Source organism: Ixodes scapularis, unplaced genomic scaffold (genome assembly GCF_016920785.2).
Source record: "Ixodes scapularis isolate PalLabHiFi unplaced genomic scaffold, ASM1692078v2 PGA_scaffold3__209_contigs__length_174095766, whole genome shotgun sequence".
Classification (NCBI taxonomy): domain Eukaryota; kingdom Metazoa; phylum Arthropoda; class Arachnida; order Ixodida; family Ixodidae; genus Ixodes; species Ixodes scapularis.
In genome coordinates, this window is record NW_024609868.1 from 83,444,581 (window position 1) to 83,462,731 (window position 18,151).

Here is an 18,151-nt window from a genome sequence, read left to right on the forward strand (position 1 = left end):
TTTAATTAACTAGCCCAACTCCGCACCTTGTTCTCTGTAACATGCAATAAAGTTAGTTTTCTCCTCCTAGCACGACTTGCCCTTGAAGAGCCAGTTCGCCCGTTTGTTGGCTGCATGGTTTTGGGAGAGCTCGTACAATTGAATAGAGTTTTAAACGTGTGGCATTTTTAGGGCTGGCTTGCTGAGCTTTCGCGTCCTCGGGTGCAGCCTGATGATGTCAGTCCCCTGTCACGCTGCGACGTCGTCTCAAAGGCACTCGAAGTGCGTAGCATGTACGGGTGTATATGCTACACTAGACTCTCATTATTTCAAACTCTGGGAAGCCACAAAGTTTGTTTTAATTATCAGAAATTCATCTAAATATGATGCAATCTAAAATTATGATTTGCCAATTGAATTGCTACACAAAAAAAAGCATATATTTGGTGATTTTATCTACACAAGCCTACTGATCATAACCAGGAATGCCACACATGAAACATTTGTGAAATGTATGACATAAGCTAATTGATTCCACATGTGGACATATATGGCAGTTTTCATGCCATATGTCCATATCGCATGAATTTGGATAAATTATCCCGAAGGGATCACTCCTTTATATGCATAAAGTAGGCTCTCAATAATTCTAACTGTTATTTCATACTTTTGGTTTTCTTCATATATATATATACACAATATATAATTTTATATATATATACAGTGTTGACCGCATATAACGTATGTCGCGGGAGTCGCGAAAATTTGCACTATAAGTGGTACCGCGCTATAACCAAAACAATTTTTCAGGCCAAAATACATGCCATCAGACAACTTACCTTTGTAAAAGAATTTATTTTATGTTAGATGAAAAATAAAGCTTAGTCTGAGGAAATTCATCTTTATTTCATCAGACTAGTACACTTCTCTCTCAAGTGTGTCACACATTTTGAAAGAAATGAGTGACTTTTGCCTGGTGCAGCCTTTTAACGGTGTCGCGGGTTGCTGACGGACGTTGCGAGCGTTCAGAATTGCTAACCCTAATCACTTTTCTCCGGTGATGAAAACGCGTAAAAATTCGCACCCTTTATACGGTACGCGCCAGTAATACCTTCAAGTTGAGCACAGGCATGAAATGCTCCAAATAAGAAATCCGGGCGATGTTCAAAAACACAAATGCTTAGAAAGCACCACTGTAGTCGAAGTAAACAAACACGACGACACGGGCGTTTCTGCCGTCTTGAGAGTGCCGCTACAACATCGCCGCACGAGTAGGTGGATCTTCCCTTCTAGTACGTGCTGGGTTATCATAGTGACACACAACGAAAATTCAGTCAAGGATAGCTCTTTTACGCGGACCAATGGGCTTCCACCATGCCGTAGTTCACTTTAACGCCGTCTACGTCGACGATTACAACCAACGCCATGTTCGCGGATAGAAGCAGCCGGCCCGCAACCGGCATGCAACGCGTGCGAACACTTCTCCTCGACCTGCGATTGGTTTGTCTTTGCGGTTGTTTGTTTCCAATGCAGCGGAGGGACGCACGCACGTGAACGACACATGCGTGCGTCCCTCCGTCGCTCTGGCAACTGAAGCCTCTCTCTTCGCTTCTCCCCGCTTCTTCGAGCAACCTCCTTGCCCCGCGAGTGCCGCTTGCGGCCATAGTGGCTCGCGCTGTTATCTGGTGTCGCACAGGGAAGCGTGCTCGCTGCGCCGCTCAGTCGGCGTGCTGTTCCAAGAACCGCACTATAACCGGTATTTCCCTTCGCGCGCCTGCATTTTAAGCGGTATGTAAATACATGGAGTTCTATGGGAGGCGAACCGGTGGTTTAAAAAAGCCGCGTTATACCCGGTCCTGCTCTATAAGCTGTTACGTTGTAAGTGGTCTATACTGTATATATATATATATATATTGTATCCATCTATCCATAAGCCGCTTAATTCAAACATCATTTTCGTATAATTCATACTTGTTCTTGCGGCCCCATTGAGTGCGCTTCTTTGCGAGCACTCGTGCAGTGCAGAGCTTGCTTCCGCGGGCGTTGCTTCTCCGCAGTGCACCAGTTTTCAGTGAGAAGCACACTCAGCCGGGCTCAAGCAGGACACATATGAGCTATAAAACAAGCACCTTGCGAAATTTTCTACAGCAACTTGTGCGGACAATGTGACATGGCGGCATGGCATAGGTCCATGTCGCAGCATCCACGCAAGTTACTGAAAACTGCAATATGTCATCGCTTATATGTCATCGCTCACAAGACTCATATGTGACGTCACGACACTGACAGCTCTATATGTTCACAAATCCTTCGCAATATGTCCTTAGTGGCTTCTTGGTTGTACCCTATGAATGCTCTGCATTTAGGATGCCTCTGGGAGATGCTAAAGAGACGGCCAATTTTTCAGTATCCTCTGTTTTACGTTAAGGCAAATATTTAAATGTGCTTCGTTTTACCTCCACTGAAACTACCAAGGCTCTCGGGGCCGCATTTTTTTAAGATGTGACGGCTGATGCCGATGAGAATAATGTGGTCGGCTTTCAGGCGTCATAAGCATTTCAGGTCGTGCACAGGGCTGCAGGCAAATTTGATATACATACGTTTGCTGTCTGTAAGCGGGGGTCTGCAGCAAGCTCAAGATAATTTTCTTGGTGGCTTTTTAATTTTTCGTAAAATTTTTTGTCGATTGCTATTGGAGAAAATACTTACCAAACCACTCAGTTATAATCGTTGTGTACAATATGCCAAGAATATTTCGTCGCTATTTGTGGCTTATCATTTGCATAGCTTCGAGGCAAAAAATTACCGATTCTCCGGGAATTAATTGTTATAAGTGATATACTCAGTCAAACCCAGTTCCAACAGAGTCGGCAGGAATTGGAAACATTGTATATAGAACTAAATCTGTTTGAACATGGCAAAAAATTGGGACATATCTTACGCATATAGGGGGTTGAGGTCCGCAGCATATAGCGTAAACTGGTTGAATGGCTGCCTTCTTATTCTTTAAATTTTCAACACAAAGTCGCCACAATAACGCCGCATTGCTGCTTAATGCAATACTCGATGCACAAACGCACGTTTGAATGTACTGGTGGGGTGAGGGGCCGTAAATATGCAGGATGCACGATCTGTTGCTGGCATGGACAAAGGGATTGTCCTTGTAAACGCCGTAAAAGCCCAAGACAGGCGCATAATTAGCTTGGACGAGCAGCTACCGCTTTACTGGCTTATTGGAGGTGGAGCGGATTGAAAGGCATTTATCGAAAATATTTCAAAAAGTGCTAATTCCTGGCACCGACCTCTCGACCATACTGCGTCGGGGTAAAATATGAACAACAGCCAGTGCGCTCACGCTGCATCATGCAGTGTACTCGTGTCGGAATGCTCTTTCTGACGACGTACAACACCTCCCAGCTCTCAGCTTTACTCGCACATTCGGAGAAACGACGTCTACTGCTTTCGCTACTTCCACTTCCGCTCTCGAGACTTAATAGCCACAAAATATTGCGGACGGCCACTTTGGTTGCTTTCGCAACATTATGAGACCGCGAAAATGACGTCTTTGTGTCGGAACCGCATAAATCAGTTCCTCAGCAAAGGGCTGCTCAAACTTTCCGATCTCAAAAAATTCCCACTGAGGTTCCCCTGCCGTTCTCGACGCCGGTGAAATAGAACCTGCAAACTTTGTGCACATATTGGCGAGCATTTTACTCATAGTTATGCATCGGTGGGGAACTCAGATCCACCAAAATAGTAGTCAAACTGGGAAAACTCTTTAGTTAAAGGCGGAACGGGTTGAGGGAATTCGCGAGCCCCGGGGACTTGCCCGTATTTACACGATTGTAAATTGACCCCCCCAACATTGCACGTCAACAAAAAAGCATCAGCAAAAAACCCCACTTTTAAGGGGCATATTTTATGGTGAAACACGTGAGAATGGCAGGGCGTCTCTATGCCTTCTGGCATGCTTTGGCTGCGCATGCACCTGCGAGGCGCGCAATATGCGCAAGTGTTATCGAAGCTAAGAAGCTTACGTAGGAGGCAGGACAAGTGAAGCTGCTCCCTGTCGTTTTTACTTTGTCTGTGGCTACGATTCGTCCGCACTGGAGCTGTCGTTTCCGTCGTCGTCACTGTTGCACTCTTAAAGGGTCACTGACACCCCCAAAAAAAAAAATTTTATTTTTTGCCAGGCGCTTCATTATGGTGTTGGAGGACTACCCAATTAATATTTTGCAACAGAGTAGCGTATTTTTTTTAATAAAAGCAAAAGACGCAACTGCTCGAAACCGAAACCGCAACCCGACGGAGGTCTGAGAAGTGGAGAGAAGAGAGTGAGTGGCGGAAGTCACGTGGCTACACCCGACCGTGCGGTTTTTTTTTTTTTTTTTTGTTTCTCCTCTCTGTAGCAGACGACACGACATGCGGCGTGCGATGCGGCGTACGGGAACTGCTCGCCATGCGATTCTTTTGCAGTTACGTTTGTTCAGCTCGTTGTTCTGTACTCCAAGATGAGTTGTTTTGTACATTGAGGAGTTGGAGATGAGTATTAAGTGCCCGTGGTGAATTTCCATGATCGGCTCCGAAAAGAATACACCCAAGATGTTCCGTGAAGAGCTGGCTCACATGTCCTGCATCCGAAAAAAAGTGGCATTGTGCGACAGAGTTTCCGAAAGATCAACGGGATCGGGACCAATGGCTGGCTGCAATTCCTGTAGAACATATACGGGCACCTCGGAAAGCGGACGCTACCTGATTTATATGCTCCTTGCATTTTGTGGAAAGTGATTACATTGAGTTCGCAGGTGTAAAAACGGAAATCCCATACCATTTAATTCAGCGAAGTATTGTCCGCAACATTTGTTTGTTTCTTCAGTGATGATTGTAAAAAAAATAAAAAGATATGTAAACATCGGAAAATGTTTGAAAGAAAAAACTTTCACGGGGGATCGAACCCGGTCCTACCGCGTGTGAACCGGACGTCTTTCCCACTGAGCTACTGGGGAATCTCTTTTCTCGTGGATCTCTTTCCTTAGTAATAATTCAGCCGGTAAACTGTAAGTTGGAAAGTTTGCTGTCGATTTTTCTCTAGCAAAAGCACTCCCGGGTCGAAGTCGGGAAGCACCACGCTTTGGGGACATTTCCACCTAGTAAAGAAATCGTACGCGTGCATATTCAACTCGAAGTAGACCCGTTGTGCTTGACGTTTGCGCGAGCGATGTCTTCAGCCACGAGAAGGGAGCGACGGCTCGGCGACGTCTTCGTGCAAATCGGCTTGGTGGCCGGGCGTGTCGTACAGGATGAATACCAATTCTTTTGATCAGTCCCAAATTTCTCTTTTAACGGTAGACAGAATTCGCCGGTACCGCAAACGACAGTACTGAAATAGAGGTCCCACGCCCGTCGTCCGCTGCCATCGCCGTCCCCGCGAGTCCCACGATACGCGAAACGACAAATGCACAGAATGCTTCCGGTTGTCTGTGGAACTTTTTTTTTCAATCAACGTATTTGCAGCTTTTTAGAAGCCACAAAAAATGGGTCTCATATTTTTTTCTATTTTTAATATTGAGTGTGTGCCTTCAGTGACCCACGACTTTGATTAGATTTGGTGGTCGCATCGATACCTTAGAAAACGGCCCGTGACCGCGAAAAAGAGAGTGAGCGAGACTCGAACCGGCCAGTTCTTGATCGGCGGTTTTCGGGCGGAAAGAAACCGAATTTCAAACCGCAAATTCTGTTCTGGGTAGTTGAGCTCTCATATGTCACGTACAACTAAAAACCTCGGCGAGCATAAATACCCTGTCAGTGTCCCTTTAAAGCACGTGGTCGGCGTCGTCCAGCGAAATTTCGCACTTCACGAATAACAGCATTGGCCACTTCTTCCGCACTTGCTCTGTGATCGCGTCGCACATCACGGGTAGGGACCGATTGCGCACTGCTGCGACGTACGTTGCAAACTTGACCTCTAACTCCGGAAGACATCCAGACCTATCCAGACTTTGGCCCACTAAAGTCTCTTCGTTTTTTGTCGCAGTCAAGATCCTGCATCTTTACAGACGCCACTGGAGCATCACTTGCTTCGACAGGTCGAACTTGCGTCCAGCGGCGCAGTTGTTGATTGCTTCTGAATGAAGAATGGCCTTAAACAAGCATTGAAAACCCAAACTGTCCAGATCACGCATGTCAATACAGTGAAACACAGTTGGCACTCCAGCATGATCTCTACACTCCATCAAATGACGTGCGACTGTGAATCTTGAGAAAAGCAGCAGTGGGAAATGAGGCTCTTCCAGCAACCGTTCCTCAGTGGCTCTTGCATTAAGTACCGCCACCCCCGGAAGTCGGGCGCACCGTCGTATATTCGGGGTGATTTGCAAATCGCTATCAATAATACTCGTTCGTGCAAATTAAAAAGAAAACTTGTAAAACGAGTGCACAGTATGGGCGCAATGCTACAGGTAGAGCCGGCTGACTCATATCTAGCCGAGGTGTTCTTGATATTGCGATTGTTTCGTCGGCGGTGGAATACTTTGGTTCGATCGTAAGTCGATTATAGGTCAACCCATTTTCAAAAATTGAAAAATGGGTTGACCTAAATTTGTGTAAATACACGGGTTCCTAGGAACCCACTTTGAGAACCGATACATTAACCCTCTGAAAACCGTTGCCGAACACGTATGGCGGCGATTACGCGTTCGAAGGTGCCCACCTAAATGTAAAACCGCACGCACCGTGAGACGCATTGCCACATGTAATGTCTTCGGGAAACTGTAAACATTAAGTTTAAGCAGTGTTTCACTTTGTCGGGGCTGTTTATGGTTTTAAAATTAGACGCTCCTCACATATGTTATGTGATGGACTGTGGGTCCCTACCATTTCGTCGAAAGTCGTTTCATAGAATTACGTGTTGTGGACAGCTTTTCACATTTCGTCGACAAAAACGTTTCATTGACATTCGTTACGCAAATTGCGCGCTGTAGGGGCATTTCGTCACATGTGTATCACGAGTATGCGCTAACCCACCTCCCCACCTGCGTTCACACTGCTTTGCGGTGACAGTCTGCGGCAGTTCATTACAAAAGGGTTAACCCACCTGACTGACCTATACACGCCGCTCCACGGTGACAGTCTCGTGCTGCTTATTACAGAAAAATGAAAGGCTTTTACAATTCCCTGTAATGCCGAATTAGAGTGCAACTTTTGAGGAGGAGGGGAGGGTACAAAGGGGAGGGCATGGCCCTCCTCCCCCTCCCCTCCTCCTTTTCTTCTCTCCTCTCATTTAGTGGGAAATTTTCGCTAAATTTCACGCTAAATTTAGTGGCAACTTTTTTTCCACTTGCGGCAAAATGTTTTTGTTAAATTTAACGGAGTTTTTTTTTTTTTTGGCTAAATTTGGCGGGGGAATTTTTCCAATAAATTTAGCAGAGAAATGTTTCCCTTAAACTTAGCGGGGAAATTTTTCTGCTAAATTTAGTGTGAAAATTTTCTCTCCATATTTAGCGGTAAAACTTTGTGAAAATCTTCCCGCTAAATTTAGCATGCATATTTTCTCACAATGCGACGCGCGGTTACACCCGCTTTCATTATTTTTATACTGCAACGCACGCAGTTACACCGACGGCGGCGCTGCTCAAGCCGGAAACGGGCACCTAAGAGCTGCGCCCTGAAAGGCTAATCTGAGCTGTCAATGAAATGATATGTCGATGAAACAACCCGTCGATGAAACATTGCGTGTCGATAAGACGATCTGTTGATGACAATCTGTCGATGAAATGTTGTTCGGTGAACTGATTGCTACCAACGGATGGTTGCTTCGTGTGTTGGCTGCTCCGAGTCTGGCGGTAGTGGCAATTGGAGCAACGGCTCTTCCGATTCAGACTTAACACTTTTCGTAATAAAATTCAAAGTATCGGAGCTTACCGTCTGACGGAGAAGCTCCGTGAAGTACCTCTGGTTCGGAACCTGAAACCGCCGGAATGTCGTGGAAGCGGATGCGCCATAATAGAATCGAATGGAAGAAAAGCGACAACTTTTCGCCTTTGGTATTTCTATTTGATGCTTCTAAACCCGAATAGCTTGCAAACGCTGTATGTAATCCCGCTAGATAATAGGGGGGAAAATGTGCACATTAGCCCTTTTTCTATGGTGCTCTTTTGGAAACAAAACCCTATCGGTGTGTAACATCTTCTGGGAAAACAACGCGACCATCAAAGGGTTAAGAAACTGACGCACGGAGGCCCTTTAAAGGCCCGACACATCGTCAAGTCCTCTCTGGACGATGCACAATAACCATTTGTGTTTCTTTCCATAGGGCTGGTATAGTTCTTGACAATTTGAGTGCATGTCAGAGTCCCCCACATTGTACGAGAGTAGTTGGGCTGAGTTTCCTGTCGTACAATGGACACATTGTTTCAGAGGGTTGCTCTGTGCGTCCTTGTCGACCGCCAGCCAACCCTGCAAAGCGGCGCCAATCCACCAAACCTTCAGAGCCCCCGCCCGACCACGGCACGGCACAGGTAAATTCAGAATGCCCCGGGCGGGCGCCGGCACTCTCTGCATGCGCCGAGCGCAGGCTTCTGTCGTGCGGGGTGGAAACCTGCAGCAAGCTGTGGGGGTAGTTTCTCTGTTCGCAGTAAAAGGAGGGAGCCTCCTGGACGTAACAATGACGCAATTTCCAGACTAATGGACTGATCCTATTTCTGCTCATTCGAGGGCCAAACATATCGTGATGGTGGCAGAAGCGATTGGAGTCGTGAAGGCTTAGCTCACGAATGTTTGCGTCGAGGGAGCAGAGAGCTCATCCTCTTTTTGCTGTGACTGCCTTTCGTTCAACCAATAAGCAGAAAGAGAGAAACTTCCTCAATTCCTTCTTTCCATTTAAGAAAGAGGGAGACCCTCCTTCTTTCTGCGGGGAGTAGCTCAGAGACCCTGCCCCTGTAGGGTGAGGAGAAGAGAAGACTGCAAGAGGGAATGGAAAGAAGGATCCTATAGTCGGTGACAGGTCAAGAACGAAGAAGCTCCTTCCGCCCCTTTCCACTTCAGCGGAGTGAACAATGGAGAGGATGTTGCCTCCTCTCCAGCAATTGCTCTACTAAAGTGGTAAGAGGTGGGAGGAGCTTCCACTTTGCTCTTGTCCTGTCACCGACTATAGGAAGCGCTATTCTTCCGGGCACGAGACAATTCAGTACGTCGTCCTTTAACTGAAAGAGGTTTCGTCAGAGATCAAAGGAGGCTTCATATACGAAATATTTGCCTGGACTTTGTCTGTTGTACCTACTCCCCAGCAGAAGTTAATTCCCAAAGAAAAGGCTCAATGGCGAGAATAATTTGTAGTAATTATGTGGAGCTTCACGGATACTTTCTTGGTTGATGCACTTTCTCGACTTGTGTTTGCAAACCCCGGGTAGGGATATGTGCATGAATTTCCCGCTTGTTGCTTCTGCTTCTCCAGTTCCTAAACACTAGATGCTTCACCTGACGTGGCTGACGCATTGTTGGGGTACCCTCTTTCTTTTACTGCGCCTTTTTGCCTTTTGGCCTCTCAGCACTGGGCTTTTTCCCTGGGTGCATATGACCTTGGATTAGCTTTAGAAAGGTTCAGAGCCTTTGCAATTGCCTATTTATCTTTTCGTCTCTCTCTTAAGCACACACGTGCACACTTCTGTTGTGCTTGATTTTTCTGGTTTCATTAGTAGCACTTCGCGTGAAATGAGTTTCTAATCGTGCACTTTCTGCATGTTGAGTTTCACCTTTTCGTACTGGCACGTGCTTCAAGCTTCACCGCTTTGGACCATCGGGCTCCGAGCAGCAGTTGTCATGGGGTAGCGTTTGCGTTAGACAGTTAGGCTCGTAAATTTTGTTCGCTTTCATAGGTCGACATTTGTTGGTTATGCTTATAGATAAATAACCAACTTTAAAAAGCAGTTAAAAAAAAATGTCAATCTCTGTCTCATTAAACGCGGGAGTTCTCTACAGCCGTGATAGCCCCCGTAAAGAAAACTTTGTGTGAGAGTTGCCGTCTGTCAGCTCTATAGGCCCCAAATGTCTTATTGGTTATGCTTTTTTTTTTATCTTACACTGTTTCACTGCAGTCCTGAGGAAGACATATCAGTGAGGTTCTACATACAGCAGAAGCCATTTAAGTCTGTAGCGAGCCAAGCCAAGCAGTTGCACAATGATGTTCCTATTTCATGTTTGTCCTGAGCAATAAGGACGCACATACGTATACATTGCCAATTCAATTCAATTGTTTTTATTAGTTACCGAAAAAACAGATGAACCTATAGCCAGTTGGCTAGTTTGAGTCCATTAAAATGAGACATGCGAGGTGTGAGCAACGCTGGCTAGTAGTGCGAAAATGCATCCGCACATTTTGTTTTTTTTGTCTTTTATCATTTGCGTTTTTCCCCCGCGAGCATTGTGCCCATTGCATGAGTGGTAACTTTGGCATGGGAGGTGCACCACCGCTCTCGAAAATTCACTTAGTGGTTTTAATTACCCACCAAGTTTTTAATTTCAACCATAGTTTAATTTTACTAAGTAAATATATTATTAACAAATTTTAGGTAGTTATCCGACCTATGGTGACGATTAGAGTCCTGTATTATGTCCCCCTGGCCGTACAACTCAACTGCGCGCACTGCATTAGTGTAGCTTATAGCTTTCGAAGCTTTCTTAGAACAAATCTGGAAAGCTGAAAAAGGCATCTTTTATAAGAATAGGAGCCATGCTAAATTTACTAAAGCCAAGAGAATGGTTATGAGGGTGAAGGTGATTTAAGAGAGCAGAAGGTAGGTGCTTTAGTGTCTGGCTAAATTTATGCATATTTCAAAGATAGATAGACAGGAAGTTCCAGATTTTCGTACCACATAATTGGATTAGGTTTTCTCCACGTATCTTGTGGCATTGTGGAAGGTTGAAATGGCCAGATGAATTTCTTCCAATTGGGCGGGACCTTTTAAGAAGTGTTCTCATTAAAAAGGAGTTTTTATCAGCTACTATTTTTTGGAACGTCGTAGCAATTCGCCGACGACTTGCACACCACATTATTAGGCATATGAGCAGAATGTAGCCCGTATGAAGTAAATTGGTAGAAATCTCTGCACACTTCATGTGATGCCTGTGTGCAAAGGATTCAACTTCTTTTTTGTTTGAATCACTGCAATCGCAACGCATTAGGGATTCTTCAAATACGAAGGGGAGGTCTCTTTTTGTCACAACAAACCAATTTTACCTTGCGAGTTATGGCGTGGCACGAAACCCATTACATAATTGTGACTGATGGCCATAGGCTTTTCTTTTGCTGATTTAGTTGAGGAATTTGGAAATTCAAGACTGGTGGCATGTCTGCATTTTTTGCAGCTACCAGTGGGATTATGTTCGGTTATATTGCACGTGGTTGGCCCACTCGTTGGGGGTTAGCCCCAACGAGTTGGCGTGCTGCCATGCACAAAGTTTATTTGCAGTTCAGTTTGCGTATTGTTTTGCTCGGGGCGTCTTCACTGCATTCGACTCTTGAATTTTCACTGCATTTGACTCTTGAATTTCTTTTTTCTTCAGATTGGTATTCCCCTCCCAAGTAATTTACAGTCTGGAAGCTGAGGTAACTAATTTTTGCTGTAGAAAATCCTACTTTTTTTTTAAATGAGTAAGCCAGTGTTAACCTCTCTCAGTGATATACACTGTTTTCTATCTGCGACCGTTTTTGAGTTTTTTTCTTCATGGGTATAGTAAAGTGGAATTTTTTTTGTTAGTCTCTGTACATTGATGCAAGGGCAAAAAGAGGTCTGAATGTGGGGAGCAAATGGTTTCAAAGTGATTTTGACAGCAAGCTTACGTTTGATTGCTGTTATGCCAAATGTTAAAATGGTGCAGTAGTGTCAATTAAGGGGCTGATATCCATCTTTGCAATAATTAGGGGATGACATTGGCCATGGTTTTGTTTTATCTTGCTGCTTTCTCAATATATAGCTGCGGTTCTTTATATTCAAAATGTTTTAGTCAGTCAAGTGGAATGGCTTCGTCCAAGAAATGTGCTTTGGATATTTTTGAAATGCAGGTCATTCGAAGCAAAAGTTGATCAATGATGTTTTGTTTAGAGGTTAATTGCTCCTATATCTGCATCTTTCTATAAATAACTTCTATGTTGTTTTAAAATTCTATTTTCTAGTAGCCTGCTGCAGTTATTGTATGGTAGTGTGGCAAGTTAATCAATGATGTTTTGTGTAGAGGTTAATTGCTCCTATATCTGCATCTTTCTATAAATAACTTCTACCGTAATATCCCGAGTCATCGCCCATCCCCGAGCCATCGCCCACCCCATTTTTTGGGCCAATATCGATTTCCGAAAAAACACCGAGTCATCGCCCACCCATTCAAATACCCCAGCGCGGACTCTGCGATCTGCGAACACTCATCCTACCCGAATGACGCGGCCGCGGACCTTACAGTTGGAGGGCGTCCGTGACAAAGTAAAACGAAGGAGGGAAAGACACTTCTTTTTGTTTACGCATTTCCTCCGTGAGCGACCCCAAAGTGGTCGTGTATCCGTGCGAAAAGAAAACGATGGAGATAACAAAATAAGAGTTTGTTAATGTAACCGCGGAGTGTTAGGTCAAAGTCTGTCTCCGCCGAAGTAAGGTCACCGCGAACCCGCTCCTTCTTCCCGCCCGTCGCGACCGCGGTTGTGCAATATTTTAGGCAAAGCCAACGCGTAAATAAAGCTTTGCTGGAACGCCCCACACAGACGTTTGGAGAGCGTCCCAACCGTGCATTGATAGCCCGCCGTGCGCGGACGCACGTATGTACGCACTAAACAAGAAAGTTGCGCAAGAGCTTGCAATTGACAAGGCGCCCGACTTGGCCCGACGCCAAAGTATTTGCCAACGCGACCGCCGGCTTTCCCGCTTTCCCAGCATTGCTCTTGGTCGCTTCTTTGGTCCGCTCGCTCGCTCGCTCGCTCGTTGCGCCTGGTCGGTTTTTCTATTTTCTTGTAGACTTTTCTTTCTTTTTTTTTTTTACTAACTAGGAGAACATAGTGGTGACATTCTTTCACGGAACAAACGTTCGCGCTATATGCAGATCGGCGGTGTTTCTAGCGCGTATGCAAGCAACGGACTTCGATATAGTAAAATATTCTTTCGTGAGCATTTTTTTTTTATATAACAATGAAACTAAATCGAGTTTTGAGTTTGATGTATCTCTTGTGCATCAGCGCTAGGTACGCAAAGAAAAATAGGCGTTTTTTCCCGTTTTTTCAAGTGTTTGTGCTCACCCACCGAGACATGGCCCACCCCACTTTTTTAATGAATTTCAGGCGCTAGGGGGGTGGGCGATGACTCGGGATATTACGGTATGTTGTTTTAAAATTCTATTTTCTAGTAGCCTGCTGCAGTTATTGTATGGTAGTGTGGCAAGCACTGTAGTCTCTCGCATTCAGTGCATGCCAGAGCTATCGAATCCAACATCTATCCACCCACAGCTATCGGACCAACTGAAAAGTACTTGAGTTTTGAAGACATTGCACTGATGACTTTTGAATGATGCAACGTTTTATCTGTGTACCCAAAAACTGCTTTTTTCATCCCTTTTAAGCTTTTTATTTAATGGCTTTCACTCTTTTCCCAAATGTTTCCCGTGGGTATAGAATTCAAATTGGTAGTTTCAGTCAATCTCTCTAACTTAGAAATGCCATAAACACCCCTCCAAAGTTTTAGAAATTATTTTGCCAGGCGATATAATATGGTGTCAAATCAATATTTTGCTACTGCATCACATATATTTTAATTAAGTAAAAAAAACCAACTGCTCAAACCTGAAACTGGACTGGGATGCAGAGGCGGAAGTTCCTGCCTCATTTTTTTTTATTTCTTATTTTTTTAAAATTTTTTTTGTGTGAAGCAGACAGAAACTGCGCATGTCACACTTCGCACAAAAAGCATAGAAGTCAAGCACTTTGTGCTTGACGTTTTTTAAGCCCTCACCAATTCGTGTTCGTAAGACGAGCAATGTCTTCAGCCAGGAGAAGGGGCGTTGACTCGGCGACGTCTTCGTGCGAATCAGCTTGGTGGTCGGGCGTGTTGTATGGAATAAATCCTAGTTGTTTTGATGGGTAAACGATTTCTCTTTTGAAGCTAGACAAATTCGCTGATACTGCGAACGACAGCTCTGAAGTACAGGTTCCATGCTCGTCGTCCGCCGCCATCGCTTAGTCCGCTTTGCTGAGCCTGCAATACGATGCCACGAAAATTATGCAGAGAATGCACAGAGTGCTTCCTGTTCTCTGTGCAACTTTTTTTTTTTCAATTAACTTACTTGCAAGGATTTAGAAGCCACAAAAAATGGGCGTCATATATTTGTAAAAAAATTTAATATTGAGTGTGTGCTTTTGATGACCCACGACTTTTATTATATTTGGTGTGTGTCTAAACCATAGAGAATGGCACATGACCACGGAGAAGAGAGTGAGCATGACTCAAACCGGCCAGTTCTCGATCGGCGATTTTCATGCGGAGAGGAAACTAATTTCGAGCTGCAAATTGTGTTCTGTGTAGTTGGGTTCTCGTATGTTATGTACAAATAAAAACCTTTGCGAGCATAAATACCCTGTCAGTGTCTCTCTAACTGTTGTTCACAGTACAAAACAAATATGTGGCTTGAGGATTTTCAAATGGTGCCATTTGTTCTCGACACTTCATGTGCAATGCCGCGCCAGCATCATTTTCCCCTTTACTTGTAGAAAATCTGTTTGCTTACCAAATCTGAAGCAGTGAGGCTGTAACGTATGTGCCGTAACCTTGCACAGTTGTAACTCCAACAAAACCTTTGTGTCTTTTCAGCTTCACCAAGGTTCCTGTGGCTGCCATACTTTTGTGAAAATGTAGAAAGAAATATTTTTGCAGACTCATGCAAATGCTCAAAGTTCTATTTTTACACACTGGCACTTTGCTATACCACGTTACTTTGTCGCTTTTCTTTGTGTTCAATAAAAGTTGGGTGATTATTATTCTGTCTTCTGATTGTTGGAACAGAAATAAATCCTTGGGCTACAAGTGGGGAGAGTGTTTCTTGCCAGTAAATTTTTAATATGGCGTGAGAAATAAAAGTAGCACGAAATATGATGTGCACTGTGACTGAGCGAGCAGTCGATCATTTGTCACAAATAGACCCTTCGCAAAAATCCCCAACGCTCACCCATTGTCTTTCCTCAGCCTGCTTGCGTATGTCAAGTGGTAGCCACTTGACATACGCAAGCAGGTGCAGGTTACCAAAACAACACTCAAACAGCCGAGTCAGACGAGCGCACGGAAATAGGGGAGAGGATATTGTGTTGGCTAGCTTGTGAGGCTGCCCTTTCTTTGTGCCTCTCCTTTGTACCAACTCCGTCATCATTTACACCAACGCTTTGTCGAACCTAGTCGAACCCTGCCATGGCTGCCGTGCAAAATAAGTGGATTCGGTGACGCTGCAAGACGTTGAGGTAAGTTACGGCGCATTACATATTCAAATGAGTGAATGACTTCACCTGTTGCGATGCGTTTACGCTGCCACAGGTGGGAACAAGACGTTTTGGTACCGGACATTTTATTACCGGACGATTTGGTGCGGACGTTACGGTGTGTGGTCGTTTCGCTCTCTTGATGCTAAGTTGTAGTTATTTGTTTCTGCCAGATTTTTAATTATTTGTGCCAGATTGTTAATTATTAATTAGAACTCCGCGTCGTTCTGACGTCACCGCAACCCCTCCACAAGCACACACTTGCTCTCCGCATAGGCTGCTAAGACCGGCAATCTCAATGTTGTGGAATGCATGTTTCAAAAGAACTCTGGAAGCTCACAGTCATCATGCGCTCGCCAGTTGAGTACTCGGCTATGGTAGCCAGTGAATTCTCTCTATTGGACTTCGAAATAATTGAAATCTTTAAATCGCACTGTACTTTTAAAGGCTGAATTAACTTTTATTAACTTTTAGCTGCTTTAATAAAAACAATGTGCAAACGTTTAATTATCTGGGCAAGGTTACGAGACTTGCAGGGTGTTAGAAGCAGGCAGTGTTGGGAATTACTTTAAGTACATTGTACTTAAAGCACTACCTAAAGGAGCTGTGCAACAATTTCAGGGCTTTGCTTAAATAATTGTGGAAGTTGATGCCTGGCACTTCTGAAGTGAACTACAGAAAGCAGATTTTGCCTGGATACCCTAGTTTTTTTAAAAAGTGAAAGTCGTTTACAACTCCCTGTAACGCCGAATTGGAGCACAGCTCTTGAGGAGGAGGAGGGAAGGGTACTGAGGGGAGGGTAGACTCCTCCTCCTCCCCTCATTCTTTAATATGCTCCGGGGGGGGGGGGGGGGGGGGGTCACCTGACCTCGGGGGGGGGGGGGGGGGGGGAAGGGGGGTCACGTGAACTTGGGGTGACCTTGGTTACGGCGACGCCGGAAACGGACGCCTAAGAGCTCCGCTCTAAAAATGAAAAAGATCCAGGTTTTTGCCGCCTCTTAATTTGTACATCGTCTTCCGGGTCACATGCACAGTGAAGACGACGAGGTAGGCGCGGGGTTGCGGTATAGTTCTCTCTTTAGAGCCATCAGTGAGCAGCCTGAACTCGTCTGCTCGTGACCACGTGCTGGCAGTGTTGCCATCCTATTTTTCGAAAATACCCCACGCCAGCATCCAGAAAACCCTACATTACCCTACGAATGTTTGTTATTGACATTTTACCCTACGAGGCAAATATTTGTTCAAATAATACTGTTGCATGAATTATGATACAGGGTAATATTAATACAGTACAAAGAGACAGGGCACGCATGCACGTACAGTCGGTGACAAAAGTCTCCAGGACACGCGAGCTGCAACTGAAACGCATTGCTCTGCCATCTTCCGGTGGGTCGCCTGGTTTCGAGATCACAGAAAAGCGCATGCGCGTCCTACTGTGCCTGCCAACATGTCCGCTTTCCCGGTCTTCTGCGACGCGGTGCCTAACTCGGAATCGGGCGCGTGGTACCGCCTCGGAGATAGCGCTTACTGACATGGCACCTATCAAGCAAGAGGTCACGGCATCTCAACTGAGCGATAAGCTCAACTGGTTATAAAGCAAGGTGCGCTGACACGGCGAAATGCGGCGAAATGCCCCAGGCGGTATCTCGAGTTTCGGAATGTGTAGCAGACGCTCGTCAGCCGCCAGCGCTATCTTCGAGGCGGTACCGCGCGCCCGATTCCGAGTTAGGCACTGTGCCGCAGAAGAGCGGGAAAACGGACATGTTTGCAGGCAGAGTAGGACGCGCATGCGCTTTTGTGTGATCAAGGCCACCCGCCGGCAGATGGCAGAGCGATGCGTTTCGGCCGCAGCTCGCACGTCCTGGAGACTTTTGTCCCCGACTGTAAATACCTGCGTTATTCTAGAAGACCATATTTGCACGTGCGCAGTGTAGCATCAGCACAACAGTGATGTAGCGAGGGCGTAGACATCCCCAACCAACATGTTTAGCCGATTTGTCGTCAAATTAAAAACGGGGCCACATGGAATTGGCACTTTGTGACAGACAAGGTGGCTCATTCCAAAAGGAAGCTAATCCAAGTGGTAGTTTCAGCTATCTTTATTTGCAGCATGTGCAGCTTATGTCAGCGTAGAAAAGCCCAGTTTAACAGGTGGCTGCCGGTTCTGGTGGGCTCGGGGTGGTTTCGCCTGCGGTGCAACGCGTTTCGCAGGTGTAATGGGGACCGCCAAATGAACCAGAGTCATCGGAGAAAAATTGTCGAGAGCATGTCCACTGGGAAGATACCTCTTCTGGCTCTAAACTCCCTCTGCAACACTCCCACCTCTTCCAACTTGGTGTGTGGTTAGCACGTCTTGCAACTTGGACATTTTCATTTTGCATAATGTCGTGGTGTGGCAGCACACAGGTTGCAGAGCTATGCAAAACTTGTACGGCAGCCTTTTTTAGGGGCAAAGCTCCTTGGGGGCTAGCCATGTTCGCATGTCCGTCCGCCGTCGGGTGCACGTGCTCCTGCTCGTGAGCTCACGTGCTCGCAGCACGTGCTCCCGTGCTCGTGTAAGGCAAAAAAACAAAACAAAAAAGAAACAACCGCATCTCCACGTGGTGAATGATGTTGATTGGGGCGAAGCTCTGGTGGGGCTTGTCTGCGTAGACGGTGAGCCGCAGCATGCCCAGC

General features: G+C 45.6%; 1 protein-coding gene across 3 annotated transcripts in view; it reads left to right on the forward strand.

Annotated features, from left to right (window-relative positions):
- The window catches only part of LOC8043592 (fibrous sheath CABYR-binding protein), a 57,443-nt gene extending 42,460 nt beyond the window's left edge, over window positions 1-14,983 (forward strand). The window contains exons 13-15 of one of the 3 annotated variants that reach the window (XM_029979665.4): window positions 8,395-8,495; window positions 11,539-11,581; window positions 14,817-14,983. In XM_029979665.4, the coding sequence (XP_029835525.2) occupies window positions 8,395-8,495; window positions 11,539-11,580 (143 nt within the window). In that variant the 3' untranslated portion in view covers window position 11,581; window positions 14,817-14,983. Of the gene's footprint in view, window positions 1-8,394; window positions 11,582-14,816 lie in introns of those variants that run through there. The other 2 variants (XR_005797970.1, XR_003918501.4) reach the window with 2 other exon arrangements.
- The last annotated feature ends 3,168 nt before the right edge of the window (window positions 14,984-18,151 follow it).